The 27,044-nt window shown below is 39.5% G+C and overlaps 1 protein-coding gene across 3 annotated transcripts in view; it reads right to left on the bottom strand.

The window, feature by feature from the left end:
- Dnah7c (dynein, axonemal, heavy chain 7C) overlaps window positions 1-27,044 on the bottom strand; it is a 382,050-nt gene that overhangs the window by 123,478 nt on the left and 231,528 nt on the right. For all 3 annotated transcript variants that reach the window (XM_011238631.3, NM_001310335.1, XM_006496387.4), the window contains 8 exons: window positions 26,755-26,923; window positions 25,661-25,787; window positions 24,458-24,677; window positions 17,666-18,538; window positions 15,611-15,840; window positions 11,319-11,649; window positions 3,196-3,542; window positions 2,088-2,268 (listed from right to left, as the gene is read on the bottom strand). In XM_011238631.3, the coding sequence (XP_011236933.1) occupies window positions 2,088-2,268; window positions 3,196-3,542; window positions 11,319-11,649; window positions 15,611-15,840; window positions 17,666-18,538; window positions 24,458-24,677; window positions 25,661-25,787; window positions 26,755-26,923 (2,478 nt within the window). The remainder of the gene's footprint in view (window positions 1-2,087; window positions 2,269-3,195; window positions 3,543-11,318; window positions 11,650-15,610; window positions 15,841-17,665; window positions 18,539-24,457; window positions 24,678-25,660; window positions 25,788-26,754; window positions 26,924-27,044) is intronic.

Below are 27,044 nucleotides of genomic sequence, written 5' to 3'. Positions count from 1 at the left end.
ATTGATAAGGAAAACGTGGCACATATTCACAATGGATACTACTCAGATGTAAAGAAAAGAGAAATTAAGAAATTTTCAGGTAAATGATGGACCTGGAAAGAGTACACTGAACATAGCTCAGACCCAGAAAGACAACATCTTTACTCATAAAAGAAGCTGAGTAAAGTTTATTTAGGGATCAAACTGTGAGGTTTTATAATACAGAACTCCAAGATCAGAAAGAGACATTTACATTATTTTGGAGTAAGAATTTGTCTTAAGCATTTTCCCAATACTAGTAATAATTATTTAACTGTGGGGTAATGGGCTATGCACAGACAGTCTGGTCTCCAGTCGAGCTGAGGTAGAAACCTGGTGGTGTAATTCCCACCTACATGGGAAAGCGTTCTCTCTTGTCTCCTGGACTCCTGGCTCCTGTCAAAGTTACTGTCCCCACAGCCCACACAGCAGAAGCATGTGGCTAACAGTCATGTAGACAATGTCCCAAGCATCTGACCTTCAGCTTAGACTCCTCCCAGCTACCTAGCAACAGCAAGATAACATAGCCCACTATAAGAGGGGCTGCTTGGCCCCTCCTCACTCTTTTAAGCTTTTACTTTCCTTACTCTCCCTCCCCCCTTTCCCCTACACCCACAGCCCCACAAACAGTAGCAAGAGGATGGTTACCATCCATGCAAGACAGAACCAGCTAAAAAAGATGCTATGCACACAGAGACCTATACCAGTACTCAAAATTGCCCAAGACCATGAGTGACCTTGTTCAAAAACTAGGCTTCTCTTTTTTCTCTTCTCTTCTTCTCTTTTTCTTCTCTTTCTCTTCCCTCTCCTCTCCCTCTCTTCCTCTCCCTCTCTCTCCCCCTCTCCCCCTCCCCCTCCCCCCTCTCCTCTCTTCCCCTCTCCTCTCTTCCCCTCTCCTCTCTTCCCCTCTCCTCTCTTCCCATCTCCTCTCTTCCCATTTCCTCTCCTCCCATCCTCTCCTCCCCCCTCCCCCTCCCCTCCCCTCCCCTTCTCCCCTCCCCTCCCCTCCTCTCCTCTCTCCCCTCCCCTCCCCTCCCCCTCCTAGTTAATATAATTAATATAATTAATATAGTTAATATAATTCCTAGTTATAATATGATATGTTTCATCTGGGCAGCTGTTAACTCCAATTGGCCAGCCCTCATGTCTATGTTTTTATGATTCATCTACCCCATGGTGGCTTCCTCATCTCTCCACCTTATCCCTCCTTGCAGTTCTCCTCAGACATCAGACTCAAGAATCTTGCTTTTTTTTTTCTTCTATCCAGCTACTGGCTGTAGGCATCTTTATTCACCAATCAGGGATAACTTGGGGCAAGTTTACATAGTGTCACTTGGGTATGTCCCTTAGGTAAGTCACTTAGGTATAGGTATAAGCAGACTCTCTCATTCCTGGAGGCAACCATACTTTGGCGGCCAGTACTTAGCATAATAATATAAACAAAAGACCAAACCTCTACATACATAGGCACACACATCATAAACACATAGCAAAAAATTAAATTTTTCCTAAAAAATAAAGGTATCTTATACATAACAAGCTCTTGATAAGTATTGACTGCTATAAAATATTGATATATATTTCAGTTATAAAATCAGACTTCAGCACTTATTTTGTATGAATGGGCTCCCTATATAAATTATGACAATGGCTTTGGTCTTAAGAGTGTCTTCAGTAATGGTTTTGAGAATGCTCATCACAGCTTTCCCAGGGCTGTTGTGTGAGCTCTCTCAATCCTCCTTGTGAAATGAGAAGAGATGGAAATGGCCCAGCTTTCATTTTCTAAGGATGACAAGTGAATGACTGATGTTTTGTGGACCAAGGGGCCTCACTGGTGTTATACTACGTGGCTGTTGGGGCTCTCATGTCACGTGGTCATGTTTCAAGGCCAGAACCCCTCCAAGTTCCAGGGCCATGCATAACCAGGTATTGGGTAGGTCTGGCCTTGGAACCATAACTCACTAATCATGACCAGGAAGAAAACAGAACTGGTGAATTTTGTGCTGGCCACAAAGTCTTTCTTATTTCCAAGGTGATCCCAGTTCACATTTGCAATTGTCAGCACCTACCTGGTTTTCCAAGTCTGCTTTCTTCTGCTTATTCAACTCAAGTGTGTCTTGGAGTTTGGCCAACTTGTCCTGAACCTCATACAGGGCAGCCTGCTTCTTTCTAAGGCCTTCCATAGCAATCCTCAGCTTTCCTTCGGCTGCAGCTAGCTTTATCTTTTTGGGAGCTACAATTTTTGCCACTCTACAAAACAATCAAGTTGGGAAATTAAATCCCCCTGAACATATGGAGCTTTGTAATGTCAATTTACCTTCTGCTCTTTGCAAGGACTTAAGACACTTCTTTATGCAGAATTTACACCTAGTTGTAGAGTCCATATTTCATCTAAGAATCAAATCTGATACAAAGTATGAAAACTGATGGTTAAGACTTGTGGGGTAAGAGAGCAGGTAAGGACCTGTCACCCCTCAGAGTCTCTCAAGCTGGCCTGGAACTTGCAGGGTAGGCTAAGATAGCCTACACCTATTTTAAGTTCTAAGGCCACACCTCACCTATTGCACTGCTGCCTACCCAGTGCTGAGATTCTAAGTTAGTGCTACTATGATTGGCTTCTCTTATGTGTTCAGTGGGTTGAACACGGGTTCTTATGCAATAAGACAAGTACTTTACAGACTGAGCCGTCTCTCCAGCCCAAATAGTCCTATGTCCTAGTGCTGGTGATAGAATCTGTGTCCTCGTACATGCTAGGCAAGTTCTCTACCACTCAGCTGTACCCCAACATCTTCCCTATTTTAAATAAAATTTACATTTGTAAGATACAAAAAAGTCAATGTTTACTACCATACCATAATTTTGTTTATTTTTAAGTGTCTTGGTAGAAGTTTAGTACTTCTTCAATTTAATTTTTCAACATAGTAAATAAATAAAAGCTTTGGGGAGACTTTAGAAATACTTTAGTAAAGAGTATTCCTAACTCCCAAAACTTTAATGATCATTAAATTATGTATTACTTTTAACTGCTACAGTTTGGGCTCTAGTAAAATTAAAAGCAGCAATTGAGACATGTGTTTTCTGACTACCCTTTTTTCACATGGGCTCCTAGCTTTCTCTTGTGTATATGAATGGGAGGGCAAACCCAACAGCCCAGACAGGTTTCTTCTCCACACTCACTTGTCATAGGAGTCCATTGCGATAACCCACTTGCACAGACCCTCAGCAGCTGTTGAAGCATTCCGGATCTTCTCTGGAACAAAGTCTGGGTTGGGGATATAACTCTTCCTTATGATATTCATATAAGCAGGAGGAATATTATCTTTGTCGTACTCATGAAGTGACTGCAGAAACCTTATGTCACCGAGAAGTCTCTTAGCAGGGCCCCAGAAATCCTCAATTTTCTTCCCTGAACCTGTTGGGTCAGGGATTTTGTCAGCTTTGATCCCTTTCAATATGCAGACAGCTTCCATGACAAGTTTGACGCCAGCAGGGGGACTCTTCATGGACTTCACAACGGTGATATCCTTGTAAAGCAAGGTTTTATTATTAATAGAAATAAATCTTTGCTTGTACACCCATTGAAGTCATATTGACAAGTCCAATCTTTCAAATTAGATTTTAAGGTTTTCTAAGGAATGGACATTTTCTGTTTTGGGCAGAAATGACAGCAATGGTAGAATCATGGCAAGGATTTTGACAAGTCAATTGGGAGGGATTTTTTTTTCAGATATTTTCTTTATTTACATTTTAAATGCTACCCTGAAAGTTCCTTGTACCCTCTCCCAGCCCTGCTCCCCTACCCACCCACTCCAACTTCATGGCCCTGGCATTCCCCTATACTGGGGCATATAAAGTTTGCAATACCAAGGGGCCTCTCTTCCCAGTGATGGCTGACTAGGCCATCTTCTGCTACATATGCAGCTAACGACACGAGCTCTGGGCGTACTGGTTAGTTCATTCTGTTATCCCACCTATAGGGTTGCAGACACCTTCAGCTCCTTGGGTGCTTTCTCTAGCTTCTTCATTGGGGGCCCTGTGTTTCATCTTATAGATGACTGTGAGCATCCACTTCTGTATTTGCTAGACACTGGCATAGCCACATACAAGACAGCTATACCAGGGTCCCTTCAGCAAAGTCTTGCTGGCATATGCAATAGTGTCTGGGCTTGGTGGCTGATTATGGGATGGATCCCTGCGTGGGGTAGTCTCTGGATGGTCCATCCTTTTGTCTTAGCTCCAAACTTTGTCTCTGTAACTCCTTCCATGGATATTTTGTTCCCTATTCTAAGGAGGAATGAAGTATCCATACGTTGGTTTTCCTTCTTCTTGATTTTCTTCTGTTTTGCAAATTGTATCTTGGGTGTTCTAAGTTTCTGGGATAATATCCACTCATCAGTGAGTGCCTGCCTAGTGACTTCTTTTGTGATTGGGTTACCACACTTAGTAAGATATCCTCCAGATCCATCCATTTGCACAAGAATTTAATAAATTCATTGTTTTTAATAGCTGAGTACTCCTTCATTGTGTAAATGTATTACATTTTCTGTATCCATTCTTCTGTTGAGGGACATCTGAGTTCTTTCCAGCTCTGGCTATTATAAATAAGGCTGCTATGAACATAGTGTAGCATGTGTACTTATTACAAGTTGGAACATCTACTGGGTACATGCCCAGGAGAAGTATTGCTGGATCTTCCTGTAGTACTATGTCCAGTTTTCTGAGGAACCACCAGACTGACTTCCAGACTGGTGGTACAAGCTTGCAATCCCACCAGGAATGGAGGAGTGTTCCTCTTTATCCACATCCTCGCCAGCATCTGCTGTCACCTGAATTTTTGATCTTAGACATTCTGACTGGTTTAAGGTAGAATCTCAGGGTAGTTTTGATTTGCATTTCCCTGATGATTAAGGATGTTGAACATTTTTTCAGGTGCTTCTCATCCATTCAATATTCCTCAGTCGGGAATTCTTGGTTTAGCTCTGTACCCCATTAAAATTTTATTTGAATTTCTGGAGTCCAGTTTCTTGAGCTCTTTGTATATATTGGATATTATGCCCCTATTAGATTTAGGATTCGTAAAAATCCTTTCCCAATCTGTTGGTGGCCTTTTTGTCTTATTGACAGTGTCCTTTGCTTTATAAAAGCCCTGAAATTTTATGAGATCCCATTTGTCAATTCTTGATCTTTCAGCAAAAGCTATTGCTGTTATGTTTAGGAATTTTTCCCCTGTGCCCATATCTTTGAGGCTTTTCCCCACTTTTTCCTCTATAAATTTCAATGTCTCTGGTTTTATGTGGAGGTCTTTGATCCAATTAGACTTGAGCTTTGTACAAGGAGATAAGAATGGATCAATTCGCATTCTTCTACATGATAACCACCAGTTGTGCCAGCACCATTTGTAGAAAATGCTGGGGTTTTTTTCCACTGGATGGTTTTAGCTCCCTTGTCAAAATCAAGTGACCATAGGTGTATGGATTCATTTCTGGTTCTTCAATTCTATTCCATTGATCTACCTGTCTTTCGTTGTACCAATACCATGCAGGCTTTTTTTAAAAAATTTATTTTATTTTATTTTATTTTTTATCACAATTGCTCTGTAGTACAGTTTGAGGACAGGCATGGTGATTCCCCCAGAGGTTCTTTTATTGTTGAGAATAGTTTTTGCTATCCTAGGTTATTTATTATTCCATATGAATTTCCAAATTGCCCTTTCTAACTCAGTAAAGAATTGAGATGGAATTTTGATGGGGATTGCATTGAATCTGTAGATTGCTTTCAGCAGGATAACCATTTCGACTATATTATTCCTGTCAATCCAGGAGCATGGGCGATCTTTCCATCTTCTGAGATCTTCTTCAATTTCTTTCTTCAGAGACATGAAGTTCTTATCATACAGATCTTTCACTTCCTTAGTTAGAGTAACACCAAGGTATTCTATATTATTTGTGACTATTGTGAAGGTTGTTGCTTCCCTAATTTCATTCTCAGCCTGTTTATCCTTTGTGTAGAGAAATTCCATTGATTTGTTTGAGTTAATTTTATATCCAGCTACTGCACTGAAGCTGTTTATCAGGTTTAGGAGTTCTCTGGTGGAATTTTTAGGGTCACATATATACTATCATATCATCTGCAAAAAGTGATATTTTGACTTCTTCCTTTCCAATTTGTATCCCCTTGATCTCCCTTTGTTGTCTTATTGCTCTGGCTAGGACTTCAGGTACTATATTGACTACGTAAGTAGAAAGTGGGCAGCCTTGTCTTGTCCCTGATTTTAGTTGGATTGCTTCGAGTTTCTCCCCATTTAGTTTGATGTTGGCTACTGGTTTGCTGTAGATTGCTTTTATTATGTTTAGGTATGGTCCTTGAAATCCTGAACTTTCCAAGACTTTTATCATGAAGGCATGTTGGATTTTGTCAAATGCTTGCTCATCATCTAATGAGATGATCATGTGGTTTTTATCTTTGAGTTTGTTTATATAGTGAATTACATTGATGTACTTCCATATATTAAACCATCTCTGCATTCATGGGATGAACCCTACTTGGTCAAGATGGATGATTGTTTTGATGTATTCTTGGATTTGGTTTTCGAGGATTTTATTGAGTATTTTTGCATTAATATTCATACGGGAAATTGGTTTGAAGTTCTTTTTCTTTGTTGGGTCTTTGTGTGGTTTAGGTATCAGAGTAATTGTGGCTTCATAGAATGAATTGGATAGAGTACCTTTTGTTTCTATTTTGTGGAATAGTTTGAGTAGAATTGGAATTAGGTCTTCTTTGAAGGTCTGATAGACCTCTACACTAAACCCATCTGGTCCTGTGCATTTTTTGATTGGGAGACTATTGATGACTTCTATTTATTTAGGGGGAATGGGACTGTTTAGATCATTAATCTGATCCTGATGTAACTTTTGCAGCAGACCCTCTGGGCCTCTTTGTCTGCGTGGAACGGGTCTTTAGTTGCGGGTGGACAAAGCGTCAGATGAATTAATGACAGACAGATGTACACAGGAGAGGTTGTGTTGGATCTGAATGTATTCTCAAGTCGAGCATCATACTTTTTATGCAGAAGACAATAAGGAAGTTGGGTGACATATTTGCAAGGTACAAATGAGGTAACTGGAATCTTACATAAAACAGAGGAATGAAAACACAAAAGTTCTAAGGGGAACCACCTGGGATAGAATTCATTGATAACAACTGAGATCAACAAGGGCTCCACCTAAGATTCACTATCTTAGAAGCCAGGGTCAAGGGCTTCGCTTCCTTGCCATAGTTCCTATTTTAGTCTATTGTATAGTTTACCTTTCCCTTAGGCCATTGTAAATACGTGTGTATGGGTGTAACTTCGCTATAGTTCTAAGTATCTATTCTGGTTTCTCCTTTGGTCTGAAACTTCCTTCTTAGTGATGGTAAATTCCTGTGTAAGGGAATGACTTAGCTTTAACATTCTTACTGAATTTCAAGCCCATGGTTTTGCTCAAGAACGTTCTAGGACTGTTGGAACACTGGCGGAAGGCTTTAGCTATGTCAGAATTCAATCTTAAAAGGCACTTATAATAAAGAGAGCACGTGGATCCATCCACTAGACTAATGTGAAAATAAAATATTAATGTATGGGTTAGAGAAAATGCCAGACTCCCAGAGCAAGTTTCCGTGACACTCTTTTGCCTCGAGAATAGCTTTTAAGTCTCTCGGCTTGTCAAACTAACTCAACCAGAGCTCGTGACAAACTTTGTTACCTGGTATCTGTCTAGGAAGTTGTCCATTTCATCCAGGTTTTCCAGTTTTGTTGAGTATAGCCTTTTGTAGTAGGATTTGATGATGTTTTGGATTTCCTCAGGTTCTCTTGTTATGTCTCCTTTCTCATTTCTGATTTTGTTAATTAGGATGCTGTTCCTGTGCCCTCTAGTGAGTCTGGTTCAGGGTTTATCTTATCTTGTTGATTTTCTCAAAGAACCTGCTCCTGGTTTGGTTGATTCTTTGAATAGTTCTTTTGTTTCCACTTGGTTGATTTCAGCACTGAGTTTGATTATTTCCTGCTGTCTACCCCTCTTTGGTTTATTTGCTTCATTTAGTTCTATAGCTTCAAGGTGTGATGTCAGGCTACTACTGTATGTTCTCTCTAGTTTCTTTTTGGAGGCACTCAGGGCTATGAGTTTTCCTCTTAGGACTGCCTTCATTGTGTCCCATAAGTTTGGGTATGTTGTGGCTTCGTTTTCATTAAACTTTAAAAAGTCTTTAATTTGTTTCTTTATTCCATCTTTGACCAAGGAATCATTGAGTAGAGTGTTGTTCATTTTCTACGTGAATGTTGGCATACTATTATTTATGCTGTTATTGACGATCAGTCTTAGTCCATTTTGATCTGATAAGTTGCATGGGATAATTTCAATAATTTTGCTTCAGTGGAAGTTTGTTTTGTGACCTAGTATATGATCATGTTTTGCTGAGAAGAAGTTGTGTCCTTTTGTTTTAGGATAAAATGTTCTGTAGATATTTATTAAATCCATTTGTTTCATAACTTCTGTTAGTGTCCATGTGTCTCTGTTTATTTTCTGTTTCCAAGATCTTTCCATTGGTGAGAGTGGGGTGTTGAAGTTTTCTACTATTATTGTGTGAGGTGCAATGTGTGCTTTGAGCTTCACTAAAGTCTCTTTAATTAATGTGGCTGCTCTTGTATTTGGAGCATAGATATTGAGAATTGAGAGTTCATCTTGGCAGATTTTATCTTTGATTGAGTATGAAGTGCCCCTCCTTGTCTTTTTTGCTAGCTTTGGGTTGGAAGTCAATTTTATTTGATATTAGTGAGGCTACTCCAGCTGGTTTCTTTGGGCCATATGCTTGGAAAATTGTTTTCCAGCCTTTCTCTTTGAGCTAGTGTCTGTCTTTTTCCCCGAGATGTGTTTCCTGTAAGCAGCAAAATGTTGGGTCCTGTTTGTGTAGCCAGTCTGTTAGTCTATGTCTTTTATTGGGGCATTGAGTCCATTGATGTTAAGAAAAATTAAAGAAAAGTAATTGTTGCTTTCCGTTATTTTTGTTGTTAAAGGTGGGGTTCTGTTCTTGCAGGTGTCTTCTTTTAGGTTTAATGAAGCATTACTTTCTTGCTTTTTCTAGTGAGTAGTTTCCATCCTTGTGTTGGTGTTTTCCCTTTATTATCCTTTGAAGGGCTGGATTCGTGGAATGTTATTGTGTGAATTTGGTTTTATCATGGAATACTTTTGTTTCTCCATCTATGGTAATTGAGAGTTTTGCTGGGTAGAGTAGCCTGGGCTAGCATTTGTGTTCTCTTAGTGTCTGCATAATATCTCTCCAGGATCTTCTGGCTTTCATAGTCTCTGGTGAGAAGTCTGGTGTAATCCTGATAGGCCTGCCTTTATATGTTACTTGACCTTTTCCCCTTACTGCTTTTCATATTCTATCGTTATTTAGTGCATTTGTTTTTCTGATTATTTATGTGTCAGGAGGAATTTCATTCCTGATCCAGTCTATTTGAAGTTCTGTAAGGCTTCTTCTATGTTCATGGGCATTTCTTTCTTTAGGTTACGAAAGTTTTCTTCTATAATTTTGTTGAAGATATTTGCTGGCCCTACTTTAAGTTGAAAATCTTCATTCTCATCTACTCCTATTATCTGTAGGTTTGGTCTTCTCATTGTGTCCTGGATTTCCTGGATGTTTTGAGTCAGGATCTTTTTGCATTTTGTATTTTCTTTGATTGCTGTGCCCATGTTCTCTATGGAATCTTTTGTACCTGAGATTCTCTCTTCCATCTCTTGTATTCTGTTGCTGATGCTCACATCTATATTTCCTGATTTCTTTCCTAGGATTTCTATCTCCAGTGTTGTCCCCCTTTCGCTTTTCTTTATTGTTTCTACTTTCCTTTTTAGGTCTTGGATGGTTTTGTTCAACTCCATCACCTGTTTGGTTGTCTTTTCCTGTAATTCTTTAAGGGATTTTTGTGTTTCCTCTTTAAGTACTTCTACCTGTTTAGCAGTGTTCTCCTTTATTTCTTTAAGTGAATTATTAATGCCCTTTTTAGATTCTTCTATCAGCATCATGTGATATGATTTTAATTCTGAGTTTTGCTTTTCGGGTGTGTCAGGGTATGTCAGGACTGGCTGAGGTGGGAGTTCTGGGTTCTGATGATGGTGGGCGATCTTGGTTTCTGTTAGTAAGATTCTTACGTTTACCTTTTGCCATCTGGTAATCTCTGGTGTTAGTTGTTATAGTTGTCTCTTGCTGGATCTTGTTCCTTCTGTGATTCTGTTAGCCTCTTTCAGCAGTTCTGGGAGTCCAGCTCTCTCCTGAGTCTCAGTGATCAGAGCACTCTTTGCAGGCAAGCTCTCCTCTTGCAGTGAAGGTACACAGAGGTCTGGCGTTCAGACCTGCTTCCTGGCTGAAGATGAAGGCCCAAAACTGGGCCTGTCCCAGAAGATGTGTTGCCTCTGCAGTGTGCACATTCACCTGCACAGACTGGTCTCTGAGGGACCCAGGACACAAGATGTCTCTCTCACCTGCTCTGGAAGTCAGAGCCCTCCCAGGTGGCCACCTCTCCTCTGCCAGGGAAGGTGCCAGGATGTCTGGAGTCCAGAACGGGGCCTGTCTCAGAAGCTGTGTTGCTTCTGCAGTCCACACTCTCACCTGCGCAGACTGGTTTCTGAGGGACAAGGGACACAAGATTGCTCCCTTACCTGCTCAGGGAGGGAATCTTTTATTTTATTATTTATTTATTTATTTATTTGTTATAATTATTTTTAGATATTTTCTTCATTTACATTTCAAATGCTATCCTGAAAGTCCCCTATACCCCCTCCCCCATGCCCTGATCCCAAACCGACCCACTCCTGCTTACTGGGGCATATGATCTTCGCAAGACCAAGGGCCTCTCTGGAGGGTATCTAGAAACAACAAAAGGATAATCGTGGGAACTTACAGTGGGGGCAGTGGGGAGTGGCACGAGACTTTTGAAGGAACCATCATGATAGAGAAAGGCTGAGCAAGAAGAAGAGGAGGTAGAACTAGCAGGGGTGCTGGGGGCAGCAGTGGTGGCAGTCAGTGGCAGCTGCTCCTGTGGTGGTGGTAAAAGTTGTAGTAGTGGTGGTAGTGGTGTCAACTGGCAGCTTTGACCCTTTTCAAAAATGCCTTTGTCATGAAAACACATTTCTTTTTAGGTAAACTAGGGGATTCTCTTGCCAATTAAAAAAATGTTTGCAAAATACGGATGCTAATTTGAGAGAAGCTAAACTGTGGTCCCCCACTTCCACCCTATGGCAAAGTTCAACCCAGGGCACAGCTCTCACCTGTGCGGTCAGGGTATCAAGGGCAGCCAGTGCAGACTCCAGGATGGGTAAGGCTTCGGCCAAGTCGGCATCACATTCATCTTTGATGGCTTTGGCTGCCATGGCTTGATCGTTCGCTACTGTTTCATCAGCTTTCACAATCTTCTCAGTTTTGGCCACCTCCATGGACTCTCTCTCAATTATTATCATCATTTCATCAACCTCTCTGCTGGCAACTTTTAACTGCGGATGCAGTGCCTCCAGCTCACTCTGCATGGTGGCCACCTGGGACGAAGCCGAGTCCAGCTTATCTAAACCCACCTCGTATCTCCTTTTCATTTTCATCACTTCACTGGAAGCAAATAGATGAAATGAGGTGAGATGTGCAGATCTATTTCTCTCATCAAGGGACATCCTGCAAGCTCTGAGTCTTTCACCCCTTTTGAAGTAACTAAAGGTGTGGTCTAAAAGTCCTTCACAGGTACTGGGTGTGAAAAAAATACAAAATTATGAACAAAACAACACTGGATTGTACATAGTTATGACCAACCAGTCATAACTTTCAGTCCTTCCTGTGTTTTCAGTGCCTCTGGGTACATAACAAAAGCTTCCAAGAATAAATAAAACCACTAGTAACAAGGCAAAAAGCCTCCTGTGCCAAAAATAAGAAGGCTCCCTATAACGTTAGTCTCCACTGTGAGCACTTTCCAACAATACTATAGTTCTTGCAATAGTCACTTACTTCAAAGAGACATTGATGCCCAAAATAGGTTATTTTGAATATTGCCATAGATGAAAATGTATTCAAAAGTTATTACATCTTCCCACCTGTTAGGAAGTTGAGGCTATCCAGGCTGGGCTACATCAGCTTAGGGTACACACTGAGACCTGTATTTCAAATGTATTTAAATTACACCTTGAAATAAGAATTTTTTTTATTAAGACAAAAGGAGATAGTGAAACTCAACACTTTCTATGCAAAGTGAGTTTTGAAGGAATGGTAAATGATTAGAAATAATTTTAGTCCTTTAAAATTTTTTAAAATATTCTTTCAAATACTTTTTCATGTATGTTCTCCACTAAGAAAAATCTCCTTATCTATAACAATTCATTTTAAAATATTACATTTATTCAAAGGTGCTATATTTCAAAAGTCAAGAAGTAGCTGGAGTAAGACACTAACTTGAGGTATACAAAGGAGCCAAGCTTGAGACATTCCAAAAAAACCCAGCTTATTATATACAAGGTAACTCAAAGGAGGAAAAGCAAAACCAACCACAGGAAAGGCTGTGATAGGGGAGGAAAAGAAAGTCGGAAACACACATTTCTATCATGTGTTGAATTCCCCCTGACAAAGTAAAACATTTGACAAAACTAGGAACAGAGGCACCAGATCTATGTTCAGTCCTGTATTATGTGTGAGTTTCGTCTCCGTCAAAGCCTGGAGCTCTACAAAGGTTTTGCTCCTGTCAGCATGAGATAGTGACAGCCCTCATCCCAAGTGACATTTTAAGTACTGACTTTTGGTCAGGTGACACGATGACTTGGATTTCCAGTTATAATTAGCTATATTGAGAGATCTGGGGTTTTTAAGCAACTGAAATGACCACAAACACAAGGTAAGAATTCTAGTTGAAATTAAAAGAACTTTAAATTTTTAATTCGCAAGAACCTTTGAAATTGTTCATTAAAGAAGCTTCTCTGTACAGCAACTCGAGCCGATTACAGAGACCCACAACTGGGCATGATGCAAAGAATGCTGTGTTGGAGAGAGCCTATCCCTGCTGGACACATGCATCTGTGATACAGCTCCTGCACCTATGGCTCAGGGACATCAGAAAAAGGGCGGCAGAAAGATTCTAACATCCAGGTTACGAGGAAGTCTGTTTTGAGGTCATCTTTCTTAGAAAGGGGTACATAAACCAAGACTGGAACAAAAGCAACATGAATAGAAAAGTTAACATGTACGGGGAAATCTCACAAGGTCCCACCAGAGACAAGGAACACAGGCAACCAGTGACTGCCAAACAGGGAGAATTAGTCTTTCCCAGGGATGAGTTCCTGACTTTTTATCTAACATAAAGTGGTCAGCCCTGCAATCATACATACAAACAACAAAAATAGACTCCCCAGGTTGTACTTATATATCTGTGTGTGTATGTTTGCATGTGTATATGTGTGTGTATAAAACAATAATTTAGGAAAAAGAGGCTATCAATTTGAGAAGGGGATGTGGGAGGGATTGAAAGAAGAAAGGAATGGGAAAGGAGAAATGATAATATTTTAATCAAAATGTAAAAATAAATATTAAAAATTAATTTGCAGAAAACTGAGAAGGGAAACTGAAGGATTAAAAACTTGAAAGGGTAATGAGAGTATCTGAGATGCCCAGAAAGCCATGACTCTTCCACCTTACCATTAGTTCATGTCTTGTTAGCTTTACCTTGCTTTCAGTTGGGATAACCTCAAATACCGTAAGTGTACAAGTAAGAGTCTTGCTCATGAATGATATCCAAAATTTAATCTCTGAGAATTTATGGTCCTCCTTCATAGGCAAATCAAAAAGAACAAGCAAGATCGTTTTAGGTAAAGAATCTTGAGAGCCAAATTCAAGTAGCAGCCTTGGGTGGGAATTGCAGATTTCATTAGACAGATGGAAAGTTTACTAATGGTAAGACTCACTAGGGTATGGTTCAAAGGGACCAGGACAGCCCAGCTGGAAGAGGGTACCATAAGGAATGTCCTACAAGTGTCTTGGCACCATCTTGTTCAATATGAGATACAAGACTTCAAAATACTTATGCTCTTGATCTGGCTACTGGGAGGTTGTGAATTTAATTATGGAAATAAGTACTAATAGTTCATTTTAAGGAATCTGTTTTAAGTATTTTTTAATATTTAAAAGAATTTGTTCTGTTAGGTTAATAGTCTTGAATCCATTGTAAATATAATGTAATTGAACCATAGATTATGATCTCTGTTTTAGGTTTTTAAAAAATTCTTTAGAATTTTATAATGTATAATTTATGGTTCACAGTACAGATAAGTTTGATTAACTACATTCATAAATCATTTAAGTAACTAAACTTGATTTGGTAAACCTAAGATAAAAATACCTCAAGTGTAAAAATGCAAACCTATCAGGCTCCCTGCTGCAGGGAATGTTACTCTGCCTCTCTAATGTCTAAGTCTTGCTTGTTTCCCTTTGCAAAAATGTATAAATATAATATAGAATTCACTTTAGTGAGCATTTGAGACCCAGTACTAACCGAAGGCTTTCTTAGGGGACACCACTAAAATTTTCTAAATTTTCAACTTGCTGCAAGTTTAAAGTTAATAAATTTAAAATTTAAAATATGCATTCCAATTATTAAGTTTTTAGACAGAAAGAAAGTCTAGGGTCAACTTTTCTGAAAACTCATGTTGACACTTTCTGGCATAGTTTACTAACATTTTCTAAACTTTTAACTTCTAATCTTAATGTTAGTAAATTTTAAATTCAAGTGTATGTCAAGTATAACCAAAGGAAGTTTGAGATCAGTTTCTCTGAAAAGCTCATGTTGACACCGGCTATAGCATATGCCTCTTGTGCTCTGTACTGACATTTTTCAAATGAAAGGTTAGTAGAGAAGAAAAGCCAGCTCTAAAAACTGAATGGCGGTCTCTGAGATTGTGGCTGTAGAGATCCCAAAGAGAAGGCTTATTCATCAGCTTATTCCTAAGAAAAGGGGAAAACCACCACTCTTAAATGATCCTTACTCAACATCATTGTCAAGGAATCCTAGGCATTTACCCACTGCCCTAAGGGAACACCTCATTCTTCTATGTGTGGTGGAAACATGTCCTTGAAGGTACACATGTGTATTAGTGTTTTTCAGCCAGTGGTCAACTTGGGGTTTCATTCCTCCAACACCATCTACTTTGATAAAGCTGGCTGGGCAGCAAGCCTCAGGGGATTGGCCTGGCTCTATCTTTCAGCACTGGGATTATAAACACACGCTGTCATGCCCACCCAGCGTCTGCTCCCTGCTGGGGTTCTGGGGATTACAATTAAGGTCCTCATGATTATAAGCCATCTCCCCAGTGATACCTTGATTCTTGCAGTAAATGCAATGATTAATTTATAGTGTACTAGGCAACATCATTACACCCAAGAATAGACTGCTTCCTACCATGACTCTGCAAGCACTGACTCCCAGTTTTAGTAAAACATTATATTCATAACATTTGTTTGCACCATTGCTATGTCATTTTTTGTACAAACATTTTAAAACTTTCATTGCTTACTTAAAGACAGAACATTTCATCCTTACTTTCTTTTCTTTTCTAACAACAGTTTGAAGGTAGAGATCAATTCCAGGTAGGAGGTGGGAGTCACGTAATTATATCTTTGAAGTTCGTTGTGGAAGGATGTTGATAAGTTGATAGTAGAAGTGTGGAACCTTTTACACATGTCAATACAGCCTTCTTGGGTTTCCTCTGACATCTCAATGTCTTCCAGGAACCGTGAAGCAACGGCTTCCAGAGCATCTTCTGGCCATGACTAAATTTAAAATGAATATTTTAACAATTCATCGAGGTGGGTAATATGATCCTGTCACTGCTGTGGCCTTTTTCAATATGTGGGCTGGACATAGAGAGGAATAGTTTGGGACACACAGTGGGAAAGACATGCTCATGAAGAGCCTTTTTCCTGCCCTTGCCTGCTTGAGACAAAATGACAGTGGTGGCCAGGCTGGTGGCAACTCTTTCCAGTTTACTCTGGGTTTACAGACATAGTTACCAAGTGTTAACAGGACAAAGAAAGGGGAAGGGGATCTAAACTCAATGTGTGTTTCCCTGTGTATGCTATGTATTATTTCATTTAATCCTCCTCTCTTCTTTTATAACTTCCCGTTAAAGGACAGAATCACATAAATGACTACAACCTATCTCTTGGATAACTCAGGCACCTCAATGTCAACAAGCCTGTACCACAATATCTCCTTCCCCATCAGAGCTGTATTCTTCCTCAACTCAGCAAACTTCCCCATCAGTCACCAAGTTGTCAAAACACAGGGTCATCCTTGCTCCACTTCCTCAGACCTCTATGTGTTGCATGAGAAAGTTCTACAGCATCACATGCCTAACTCTCCCTTCTCCTCATCATGTCCAAACTCCCTTCTTTCCACACCACAGTCATCCTCACTCACGTGTTTGTTAGCTTTAGCCAATATGTTCCACTGTTACCCTTGCTGCCTTTGTTCTTCAGAAAGACACAAAATGTCTTTACAAAATAGAAACCACCCTCATAGCACACTTCCCAGTACAACTCAGGAAGTCCTCCCAGTGTGCATTTGAAAAGATCCCTAGCATCTTGCAAATTTGTATCTGATTTGGCCCTTCCTAACTTTCTGACCTCAACCATGACACCTCCCCCTGAGTTCCTCTACTCCCGGTATCCCAACCCTTTCTCTTCCATCCAGCCCCATTTTCTCTAATTCACATCTTTCCCAAGATCTTGGTCCTGGTCAGTTTTGTGTGTTTGTTCTGATCTGTTCTGTTCTGTTCTGTTTTTCTTTTAAAGGCTGTCTGTAGAAAGCCTTGGCTCCCTAGATGTACCTCCTCATCTCTCGTTGATACAATATTACCTATTAGGTACAAAGCAAGGAAGAAGGGAACAAAGGATGCTCACCTGAAGTAAATTGTGAGGTCATAGAGGTATAGAGCCTATGTAAATTTCCAGCATCTTAAGTGGTTGTGTCAGATCTACACACAGAATTTCAACTACAGCACCACATGAATGTGGGGAGGCTGCTCTGTGGTGCCACGGAAAACCAGGAGAATCCGACTTCTCACACATTTACTGCTTTTCGCCCCCACAACCTCACCATCTTTGTCATAGCTTCTCTGGCCTCAGCCTGTGCTTTTTGAGACAAAGCTCTACTACAAAAATTCCCACAGTGTTTTTCCTTGAATTTTTGTTGGTTTGGTAAATAGGGCAGAGGATGGAATAAGCCAGAGGGTGGGGGTCTTTCTGACTTCTACATTTCATCCCATCCTGCCCTCTTGGCTCTCTTCCCCATACAGTGCTTCTGTAATTAGTCCCTCCCAAGTTCTTCTCAGCTAGGACTTGAGTACTGGTGCTTTCTATCAGGATCCTGATATAAGGACAGAATAATCCTAAAATTCTGTTCTGGGATATATTGATATTAATGGATGATATCCTATAATGATTTATGCTGGTATAACTGCATATGATACATTATGATAAAAATCAAAGATTTTGCTAGTGTACATCATTTTGAGGTGGAGTCTATACAATATTTCATGGTGATGATGGAGATTCAACATTTTGAGGACTCTACGTAAATTTTACATGGAAATACCTGAAACCAGTCAATGGTACAGCAGTTAACAAGAGCAGGGAATTTCCGAAGACGAATCCGAAATGCGTCTCCAATGGGACTCATGGCCAGGACCACATGCAGCTGGTTGCGGCAGCGGTCAATAAACATGTTGAAAAGAGCTATGGGGCTCCCGTCTGTCTGTTTGGTTTTATCCCGCTGGCGATCTAACTGACGCATCTTTTCACATATTTCTTGCTTTTCATCTAAAGCAAAGAGGTTTGGAACCTCCCCGGCGTTTAGGAGATTGTTGACATCTTCTAGAAACGACTCTCTTTTTATTTGTGTATCTGTGAACAGGAAGACCCCCTGCATGTCATTCTCTGCACATTTTCTTAAGATCACTTTCAGATCTTCATGCCACTCATGGCTACCGTAGCCCTTGGAGATTTCCACCTGGAATAGTGAATAATCAGCCATGTGTGCAGCAAGTCTGGTGACTGACTGCCTTCCGCTCCCACCCACCCCCACCAGGAGGGCGTGGCTCCGTGGCTGCTTCAAGATTCGAGAAATTCTGCTTATGTGTTCTATGGCAAATCGGAACAAGACGAGGTTCATGGGCTTTTTGCTCATGTTGTTATATTCATCCAGATGGCCTTCGACAATCATCCTGAGAGCATCCACATTTTCAACTTCTCTATAGCCAAAATCTTCCCTCTTAGGATCATGGAAATCACAAAACATTAAACTTCTTAAATCGTCTTCTTCTACAGTGCCATCATGATTAAAATCCAAGTTTTTAAATAGGTCATGAAAATCTTCCTGCATGTAATTTTTCAGAATTCCTTGTATGTAGTTAATAAGCCAGCCTCTGTCAGCATTATCCACAAGGCGATCATAATATACTCTGAGGACCTGAATAATTTTAAAAGTGGCATTAAGAATACTTTTATATATTTGCTTATTCATTTTGTATAAATTATAAAAACATAAAATAGGTAGTACTAAATACCATCATAAACTATCTACAAAGTTGTATTAGAAGCATACGCGAATACTTAAGATTATCTCATAATAAAATTTAAATATTAACTTTAAAAATGTCTGTTTGATACAATAGTTTGATTCAGTGATCAATACATGAAAAGTAATTTGCATCCAGTATGATGCCTATGACCAGTGGCATGACAATCCTAAGTGTGCAGTAGTGGCACACACATCTTGGTGGTAACCAACAGCTCTCTAATTGGACTTAAGATCACTTCAAGAGGGAAATTATGTCTGGTACTTGAAATGTAGATAACTACTAAATGCTGGTAATGTCATGGTTACTGCAGGGAAACCTGTAACCAGAACTGTACTAAACCAGCCTACTCCCTAACAGTAATCTAAAACATTAATCCTTATTCTCAAGATAACTTCAGTCTTCAGCCCTCATGAAGGAACCTTATCTTTGCAACAGATGGAGACCACTACAAAAAAACCCACAATCAATAAAAATGCATAATTGTGAAGCACTGACCCAATGGATACATCTTTAAAACATCCCCACATCTAAGTCTCAGGGAACAATGTGGAAGATGGGCAGAAAGACCATAAAAGCCAGAGGATCCGGAAGGTTGCTGATATCATGTCTCCTAGTAATATCAGAAACTGTATCTACAAAGTCTCACCAGCATAAGTGCCCACATACAAGCTGAACGAGGATGACACTAATAGACATGCCAAGCTGGATGAGGAAAAGCCCAAAGGCTGCAACTTTACACAAAGAACTATAGGCAACCAAGAAAAGATGGTAGTGTGAGAGGTGAATTTTCCCAGGGGATGACACACCGATTGGTTCAGTGTTAAATAGTTATCTCTGAGAACACTTGTGCAAGTAAGAGTGTAAGTACTGAATGGTTATATTTAGGAATATGTATGTATACATATATGCATACAATAACAACTAGAAAAAAAAGAAGCTTTGGATAGGAAGGAAGAGAGGGAAAGGGCATATGGAGGGTTTGGAGGGAAGAAAGAGAAGGGGGAAATGTTGTTTGTAATTATATTATAATCTCAAAATAAATAAATACTAATATTTTAGTGTAACTTGCAGAGCCTGATGGACTGTGTACATGCAAAGGAACTGAGGCTCTGAGAAGGTGTCTGACTACCTGAGCTGATCACCGAGACCCAGGCCATAGGACGTGGTCACTGGAAGCCAGGGATCAATACCTCCCTTTCCAGGATGTTTCCTTTCTTTTCCAAGGGTAGGGACTTTTTAAAGGTTATTGACGAAAGTTATTTGTTGTGTTTTTTTTATTGCTAGCTACACCCACTCTTTCTATTTTCTTATTTCATTAATCATTTTATTTAGTTACATTTCAAATGATATCCTCCTTCTTGTTTACCCTTCCACCAACCCCATAATACCACCTCCCCCCGGTTCTATGAGGGTGCTTCTCTACCCATTCACTTACTCCTGCCTCACCCCTCTAGCATCCCCTTATACTGGGACATCAAACCTGTCTCCCCTCCCACTGATGTCAGATAAGGCCATCCTTTGCTGCATATGTATCTGGAGTCCTGGATCCCTCCATGTATACTCTTTGGTTGGTGGTTTAGTCCCTAGAAGCTCTTGGTGGTTCAATTAGTTGATTTTTCTTCTTATGGGGTTGCAATCCCCTTCAGCTCCTTTCGTCCTTACCCTAGCTTTCCACTGGGGTTCCTGAGCTTAGTCTGATGGTTGGCTGTAAGTATTTGCATCACCTGACATCCACTCTTTCTAAGATTGAGTGTTACAGTTATACCATGAATGTTGCTTCTTATCGTTTTCTACTCACTTACACTTCTTCTTTTGAAATATTCCAAATATTCCTGTCCCAGACTTAACATAATGGTATCAAAATGGTTCTAGATATGGCAAGAGGTCTAGACTATGCCACCTTGGCATTGACTCTATTTTTTAGAGTATGTGTTGTGTTTTTAAGTACATGTTTTAGACAATTGTCTTAGATAAAGCAACCGTTGTTTTAGATATATGGTAGATGCCTGAAGTAGTCCAGGTATAAGTTATTACAGAGACAGCATATTTAAAATAAATCTGATTATATGAATATTCTCTGAGGCCACAACAAGTAAGCACGTTTTCTGCCTTCAATGAGTACTGCTTCGTGTTGACTACTACTGTCCTGAGATTATAGTTCATTTTGGATGGAATTACACAGCCCTGCATTTGCAGACTGGGCCTTCAAGAGACAATTACAGCTAACTGATATCAAAATGACCCATAATGACAAAACAGGAGATATATTTATGGGAAGAGGATGCTCTCTTACTTTCCTGCCCGACCCTTTCTTTCCCTAACTAATTCTGAGGACAAGCTTTTGAAAATTAGCATGCCAAGTGTTTGGTTTTATTATGGTGAGATTAGTTGTTTTATTATGGTGAGAGTAGTTGTAATTTTTTCTGATGTATGACAGGTATTTTACACTTATCTAATATGTGGTTTACAAACACTGTCTCTGTCCTACGTATTGTCTTTTCACTTTCTTAGTTTCATTTCCAGCATGAAAACAATTTAATTTTGGTGAAATTCATTCATCTCTTTTTCTCCTTGTTGTTATTGTTTTGCCTTATTTTTGTAAAATACCCATATTTAACAAGTAAACTAGGTAATATGCTTGCTAACATTTGAACACCATGGAGAAACCACAGGGAATGAGAGGAAACCAGTTTTCTTCAAAAGCCTTTAATGAAATGATATCAAGTCCTTTCCAGATACTGCTAGAAAGGAAAAAAGGCACCATTTTGGTCTTCCACATATATCAGGCCCTGAGGAAGCTTTCTTATGTGAGCAGGAATAAGCCACAGATTGATTTCAATACTTCACATTTTTTTTTGAAATACTAAAGACAATATGTCAAATGTTGTTCTTGGAATGAAGGATAAATCAGAGGAAAAAAGGAAAAAAAAAAGAAATTGTCCTTGTGACATGCTAAAGGAGATGGACAATAAACCTAACAAACAAACCCCAACAAACCAGGAGCTGCCATATACTATGGAAAGTGGAGAAGAGAAAAACTGCTGGGTGAGAGTGGGCTGTTGGGCTGTAGTATTAAACAGCATGGTCAGTGGAGACCTCAATGAGGCAGGGAGGAGGTTAGGTTCAGATACTCAACATCAGGCAGAAAAGCCTTCCACACATCCTGAGGGGAAGGGGTGTAGGTACCGAAACCAGTCTCTATGAACCACTGGATTAAAATTCTGGACGTATTTATATGTCAGCATGTGTACATCTGAGAATATAAAATAGTCATAAAAATTACAAGTTATTTTGCTATGGATATTATTGAATATCCAAAGATCTATTAGCCACTGTTAAAGTTAAATAATCTGATAGAATCTGCAAAGGGCTCAAAAGAATCTGAGTGTGTCACACATACACAACGGCATTTATAAACCACTCATTGGTTAGAAAGAAGCAACAGCATGTAATCTCAAGTGATGAAGTCTATTATGTAATATCCATGTTGCCTGCCTCCTCCCTTCATGTACCCATGTGCCACTATTTACTGAGTGTTTGTTACATACTACACTTTGGGGAACACAAGCAGAGGCTGATACAGTAGCAGAGACAGCAAGCAAACAAGCAAACAAAACTCAGAATGTGCCAGGTGCTATTCTACGTTACAAAGAATACATCAAAGTAATGGCCAATGACTGGGTTTGGGGTGGCTTGTACAATTTTAGTATATGCTATATAATAAAGTGATTTCTAAGTAATGACCACAGGTATTCCATATAATGAGAAGAAAATACTGCAGATAGAAGAGTGATCAAGGGCAAAGCTCCTTAGATGGAAAATTCTAGATGTTTCTTAGAGTAAGATTGTCTCATGATGAAATGCTTCCTTGTTCTAAATCTTTGGGAGGAACAGCCTTAGACAGAAACAATATAATAAATGTAAATGTAAACAAAATGAGGCCTCACAGAGAAGGAAGCTCTACCCATTAAAGCCTGGAGAGTTGCTTCATAAAGAAGAGAGGAGAGACTAGTAGTGGGTGGGGTAGAGAGAACACAGAGAGAAAGCTGTGTCGACAAACAAGCAGACTCTCCACAGTTACCCACACTGCCACTCCCCGACTTGGTCTCTAGAACTGTTTGAGATAAAATTCCTGCTATTGATCTAAAGCCACTTGATCTAAAGGTTCTTGGTTAAAGTATCCACCATCTCAGGAAAGAATTAAATATAGTAGTCATATTAAGGTAATGATGAAAACTACAGCAGTTGGTTGGGAAGCGAGCCAGTACGTAATTCACTTTAGAAGATCTGGTTTATTAGGACAAAAGGACTCAAGGCTGCGCTCAGGCCTCTAGTTGGGAGGAACAGCCTTAGACAGAAACAATACAATAAATATAAATGTAGACATAATGAGGCCTCATGGAGAAGGAAGCTCTTCCCTTTAAAGCCTGGAGAGTTGCTTCATGTAGAAGAGAGGAGAGACTAGTAGTGGGTGGGGTAGAGAAGAGTCTCCTTGGAGAGCAGTCTTCAGAACACTTCCCTGAGCAAATCCCAGGAACAGATAGAATATCAGACATTTGTAAGTCTGAGGGACTGGAGGGAACTTTAACTTCACATGATTTAGTGTACCGCTGTGTTTGTGATGAAGAGGATAGAAAAGTTAGGTCCCATACGCAGAGCCTTCAAGGATTTTCTTAACTCTGCTCCAAAGCCAGCTGCAGGGAGGCATGCTCTTAATGGTGTGGGATCTGGACTTTTAGAAATGACCACTGTCTTTTAGCGACAGGCCACATAATAACAGGAGACACACTCTACCAATGACCCTAATGCTTCATCCTTGGCCCTCTCTGACTTCTAGGATATTTCTATGATTCATTTGCCCACTAAACATGGAGCCTCTGTCCCTGTCCCCAGCTATGACCCATACTCAGCTAGTTAGCTAACTCAAGAATGACAGGGAGGTCATCCACTCCAATGAGAAACATTTGCCTTGCTGAGGCTGCAACTTCCAAGTACAGATGGCCACGAGAATTCAGATTTGTATTTGTAAGGATTTAGGAATTCAAGTATTGTATCTAAAGTCCCTTGGGAAGCTGATTTGTTGGGATCTTTTAAATTTTGCTGACTGTAGCACATGGGTTTAGTGTAGCAGCATATTCCAATTGCTAGGTTAGTAAAAATGAAAACAACTATATTATTCGCATATGGAACATGGGATAGGGCTGGGTGTTTCCACATTTCTGTAGTCTCTGTGGTCATTTAAAATAACAAACTATTATTTTCTATGTGTCACTTTTTGTGTTTTCTCTCCCTCCCTCTTTCTACCAAGTCTTTAAAAGAAAATGCACATAGACATAAGAACATCCTTGCCTTATTCCCCAGAGAACTTAGAGATATCTTTTGGGTTCTCGAACTAGGGATCCTAACACTGGTTAGCTTCAAAGTTTTATTTTCTTTAGGCCATCTTCAAATAAATAACAAAATTAACTGATACAGTCACTGTTTATAAAACTACCTGTTTAACATTTCTTACCATAAACAAACAAAACCTGTTTAACAAGGACCTAGGGAGGGCTACAATGCTTAAAGGAAATGGGCTGAAATGGATTCATACTTCAGGATACTCTGTATGCTAAAATGCAAGATTAGACATTAAGTACTTTAAAAATTTGTGGTATTAAATACTTTAAAATGTACTTTGACAGTGGCCTAATTAGTGCCAAGTACCTAATGGGCTTCGCAGCAAGCATCCCTAAGTCTTTGACTCAGTCACTGCCACAGTAGTCCTTGCTCTTCTGGACTCACATTTGAATAATTCAGAATTTTACCTCATGAACCCACAGGCGTTTAATGGCCTCTTTGTTTTCTGCTGTTTCTGGTCTTGACAAACAAACACCTTGTATGACTCGGGAGAAATCGCGAAGGTTGAACAAATAGTGAGATTTAGCTGGAGTAGGTAAGAGATTCTTCATGGCATCTTTGTACAGGGCCATTGTACCATTCACTATTTGTGTAGTCATATCTAGAAAATCATCTGGAAACTTATAACTTAGGGGGAAAATGTAAGAAAAAAAGTTAGCAAACAGAGGAATACTTCATGTGACTAATGTAACATTTTTGGTTGTGATTCAATTAATTTGGCTTATAACATTCCCACTTCTAATTATAATACTCGATTTTTAACTTATTTTCAAGATGTTTTCCATTTAGTATTTATGAGGTGTCCAAAGAAACCTTTGGAATTCAGCAGGATCAACAGGTATAGCGGATTTCAAGTGTGTACAAAAGCATAAGAACCAGACAAAAGCCACTATGCTCAAACCAAGTGCTTTCCAACTCTGACTCTTTGGTATTTCCAATTTTATATCTACAAGATCCATAAAAAATAGGCATTTCAAAGAAAGAAAGGGAAAATTAAAATTATTAAGGAAAAGAAGAGGAGGCAAAATATATGATTAGGGTAAAATTTTATAAAATTTATTTATATATATTTCATTTGGGAAGATTAGCTGCATTCAACTCTTGGTTAAGGAGAAGCTAAGTGTCTGCTCATTGGGCTTGGCAACAAAATAACAATTTCCCAAGAATAGGCACCAGAGAGCCAAGATGGCTGAAAACCAGGAAGAATGGCTCCAGGATACCCACTCATCTTCTGGGTTAAAGTTGAATCCCCAGAGCTGGGGAACATTTCCCCAGGGAAGAGGCTCAAGACTTTGTTCTGAAATTTGAGCATGGGAACACCTCTGCAGGTTTCTGTAAGATGATATCAAACTTATAACATAAACTGGATACTTCTTTTCAGCTTTAATTGTACTCAGTTATGAAACCTTAAGGTAAGCAGCCACACATGGACTTACTGCAGAACAGAGTGCAGTGGCCCATTTGTGAGAGAGTGACGTCAGCTGTTACCTTTCCCTGTCTAGGGATGCTTTTATAGGAACATGTAATAACTATTACTTATTTGATATGTTGCTATAAGACTTTATATTCTTTAATGAGAAAGAAAAGATAAGCACTCTTAAATTACCTACCAGGTTCTTAGATGCCAGGCCAGGATTCTGGAGAAGATTGTGAACATGGACTTGTCACTAAATTCATTGATGGTTACAATATTGAAATGTCTCATGTAACGAGGAGTTATTGGATTTCGGCCACCACCTAAAGATTAGAAAGCATGGCTCTTAATAATATTGCTAGAATAATGCCAAAGTATTCTCTTCACTATTTGGCAGTTTAAAGTAACCTGGAAGATGATCAATTTATGGTATGCCAAAAGATTTAAAAGTAATTACCTGTTTGGGGAGACACTAATATCACAACTTATTTCCACTCAAGATGAGGTTTTTCTAATCAAATTATTTGAGTAAATTCCATTTGGTTATTTTATTGTCACTCCTCCCCCACATCTTGACCAATTTCATGTATGACTAATTGATAACTACATACATCCATTTCACTGGGTACTTATAAGACCTGAGAAATGTCGACCTCCCATAGAATAACGAGCACATTTTCAAACACATGAGTTCTATAAGTGACAGCATTTAACATGCCACTTCACAAAACTGCATCATCCTTAAAGAATATTTAAAACTGTATCTTATTTAGAGTATATAGGTCTGGGGACAAAACTCAGGGGAAGGAAAGAGGCTTACCACACTCCAGGCCCAACAAATAAAATACACAGACAAATAACAGTTAATTTAAAAAGGGATTTTCTCATATATTCTCAGTAAAGAAGTAATTTTAAAAGTATATAATAATTTTAGCATCTACTGTGCATAAACATAGTCTCTGAAGCAGTATATTCAGAGTTCTTTTCTCAGTTGAATGTCAGGTTGAAGGCAGAAAGAAGATAGTGAGTAGTCTCCAGTTAGCATGGCAGGATTAGCTCAGTTTACAAAAAGTTTGAAAAAGGAAAGGGAACAGAAGAGTCCATTCCTCTGGGTTTTCACTATTTTAATTACTCTTAGCAAATTTTAATGTAGGAACTAGCAAGACAGGCTATGCAATAGTGTGGCATGATTGTTATCTGGGATGTAAATTCTGCTCTCCAGTCATCTCTGTAGATGCTACCAGACTGATTTTCTCTCTTAGTAGTCACAAACTCAGAATGTATGCCTACCTGGAGGGCCCATAGCGCACATGATCTGGATGTCCACTAGTTTAATCACAGAGCAATCTTTGAGGTCGTACCAATTCCAATGATCTAGCCACTGTCTAAGTAATTCAATGGGAGGCTGAGCCCCATAGACCTCACGGGCAGGCATATTCACATCATCTACAAAGACTATCTAAGAAAGAAAAGAGATTTGAGAATATTAGCACTCAAGCCTCTTGTTGTGGCACACGCCTCTAATCCCTGCACTTGGGAGGCAGAGGCAGGAGATCTCTGAGTTTGAGGCCAGCCTACCT

The sequence above is a fragment of the Mus musculus genome, chromosome 1 (assembly GCF_000001635.26).
Source record: "Mus musculus strain C57BL/6J chromosome 1, GRCm38.p6 C57BL/6J".
Lineage (NCBI taxonomy): Eukaryota > Metazoa > Chordata > Mammalia > Rodentia > Muridae > Mus > Mus musculus.
This window is presented reverse-complemented; position numbering and strand designations above follow the sequence as displayed.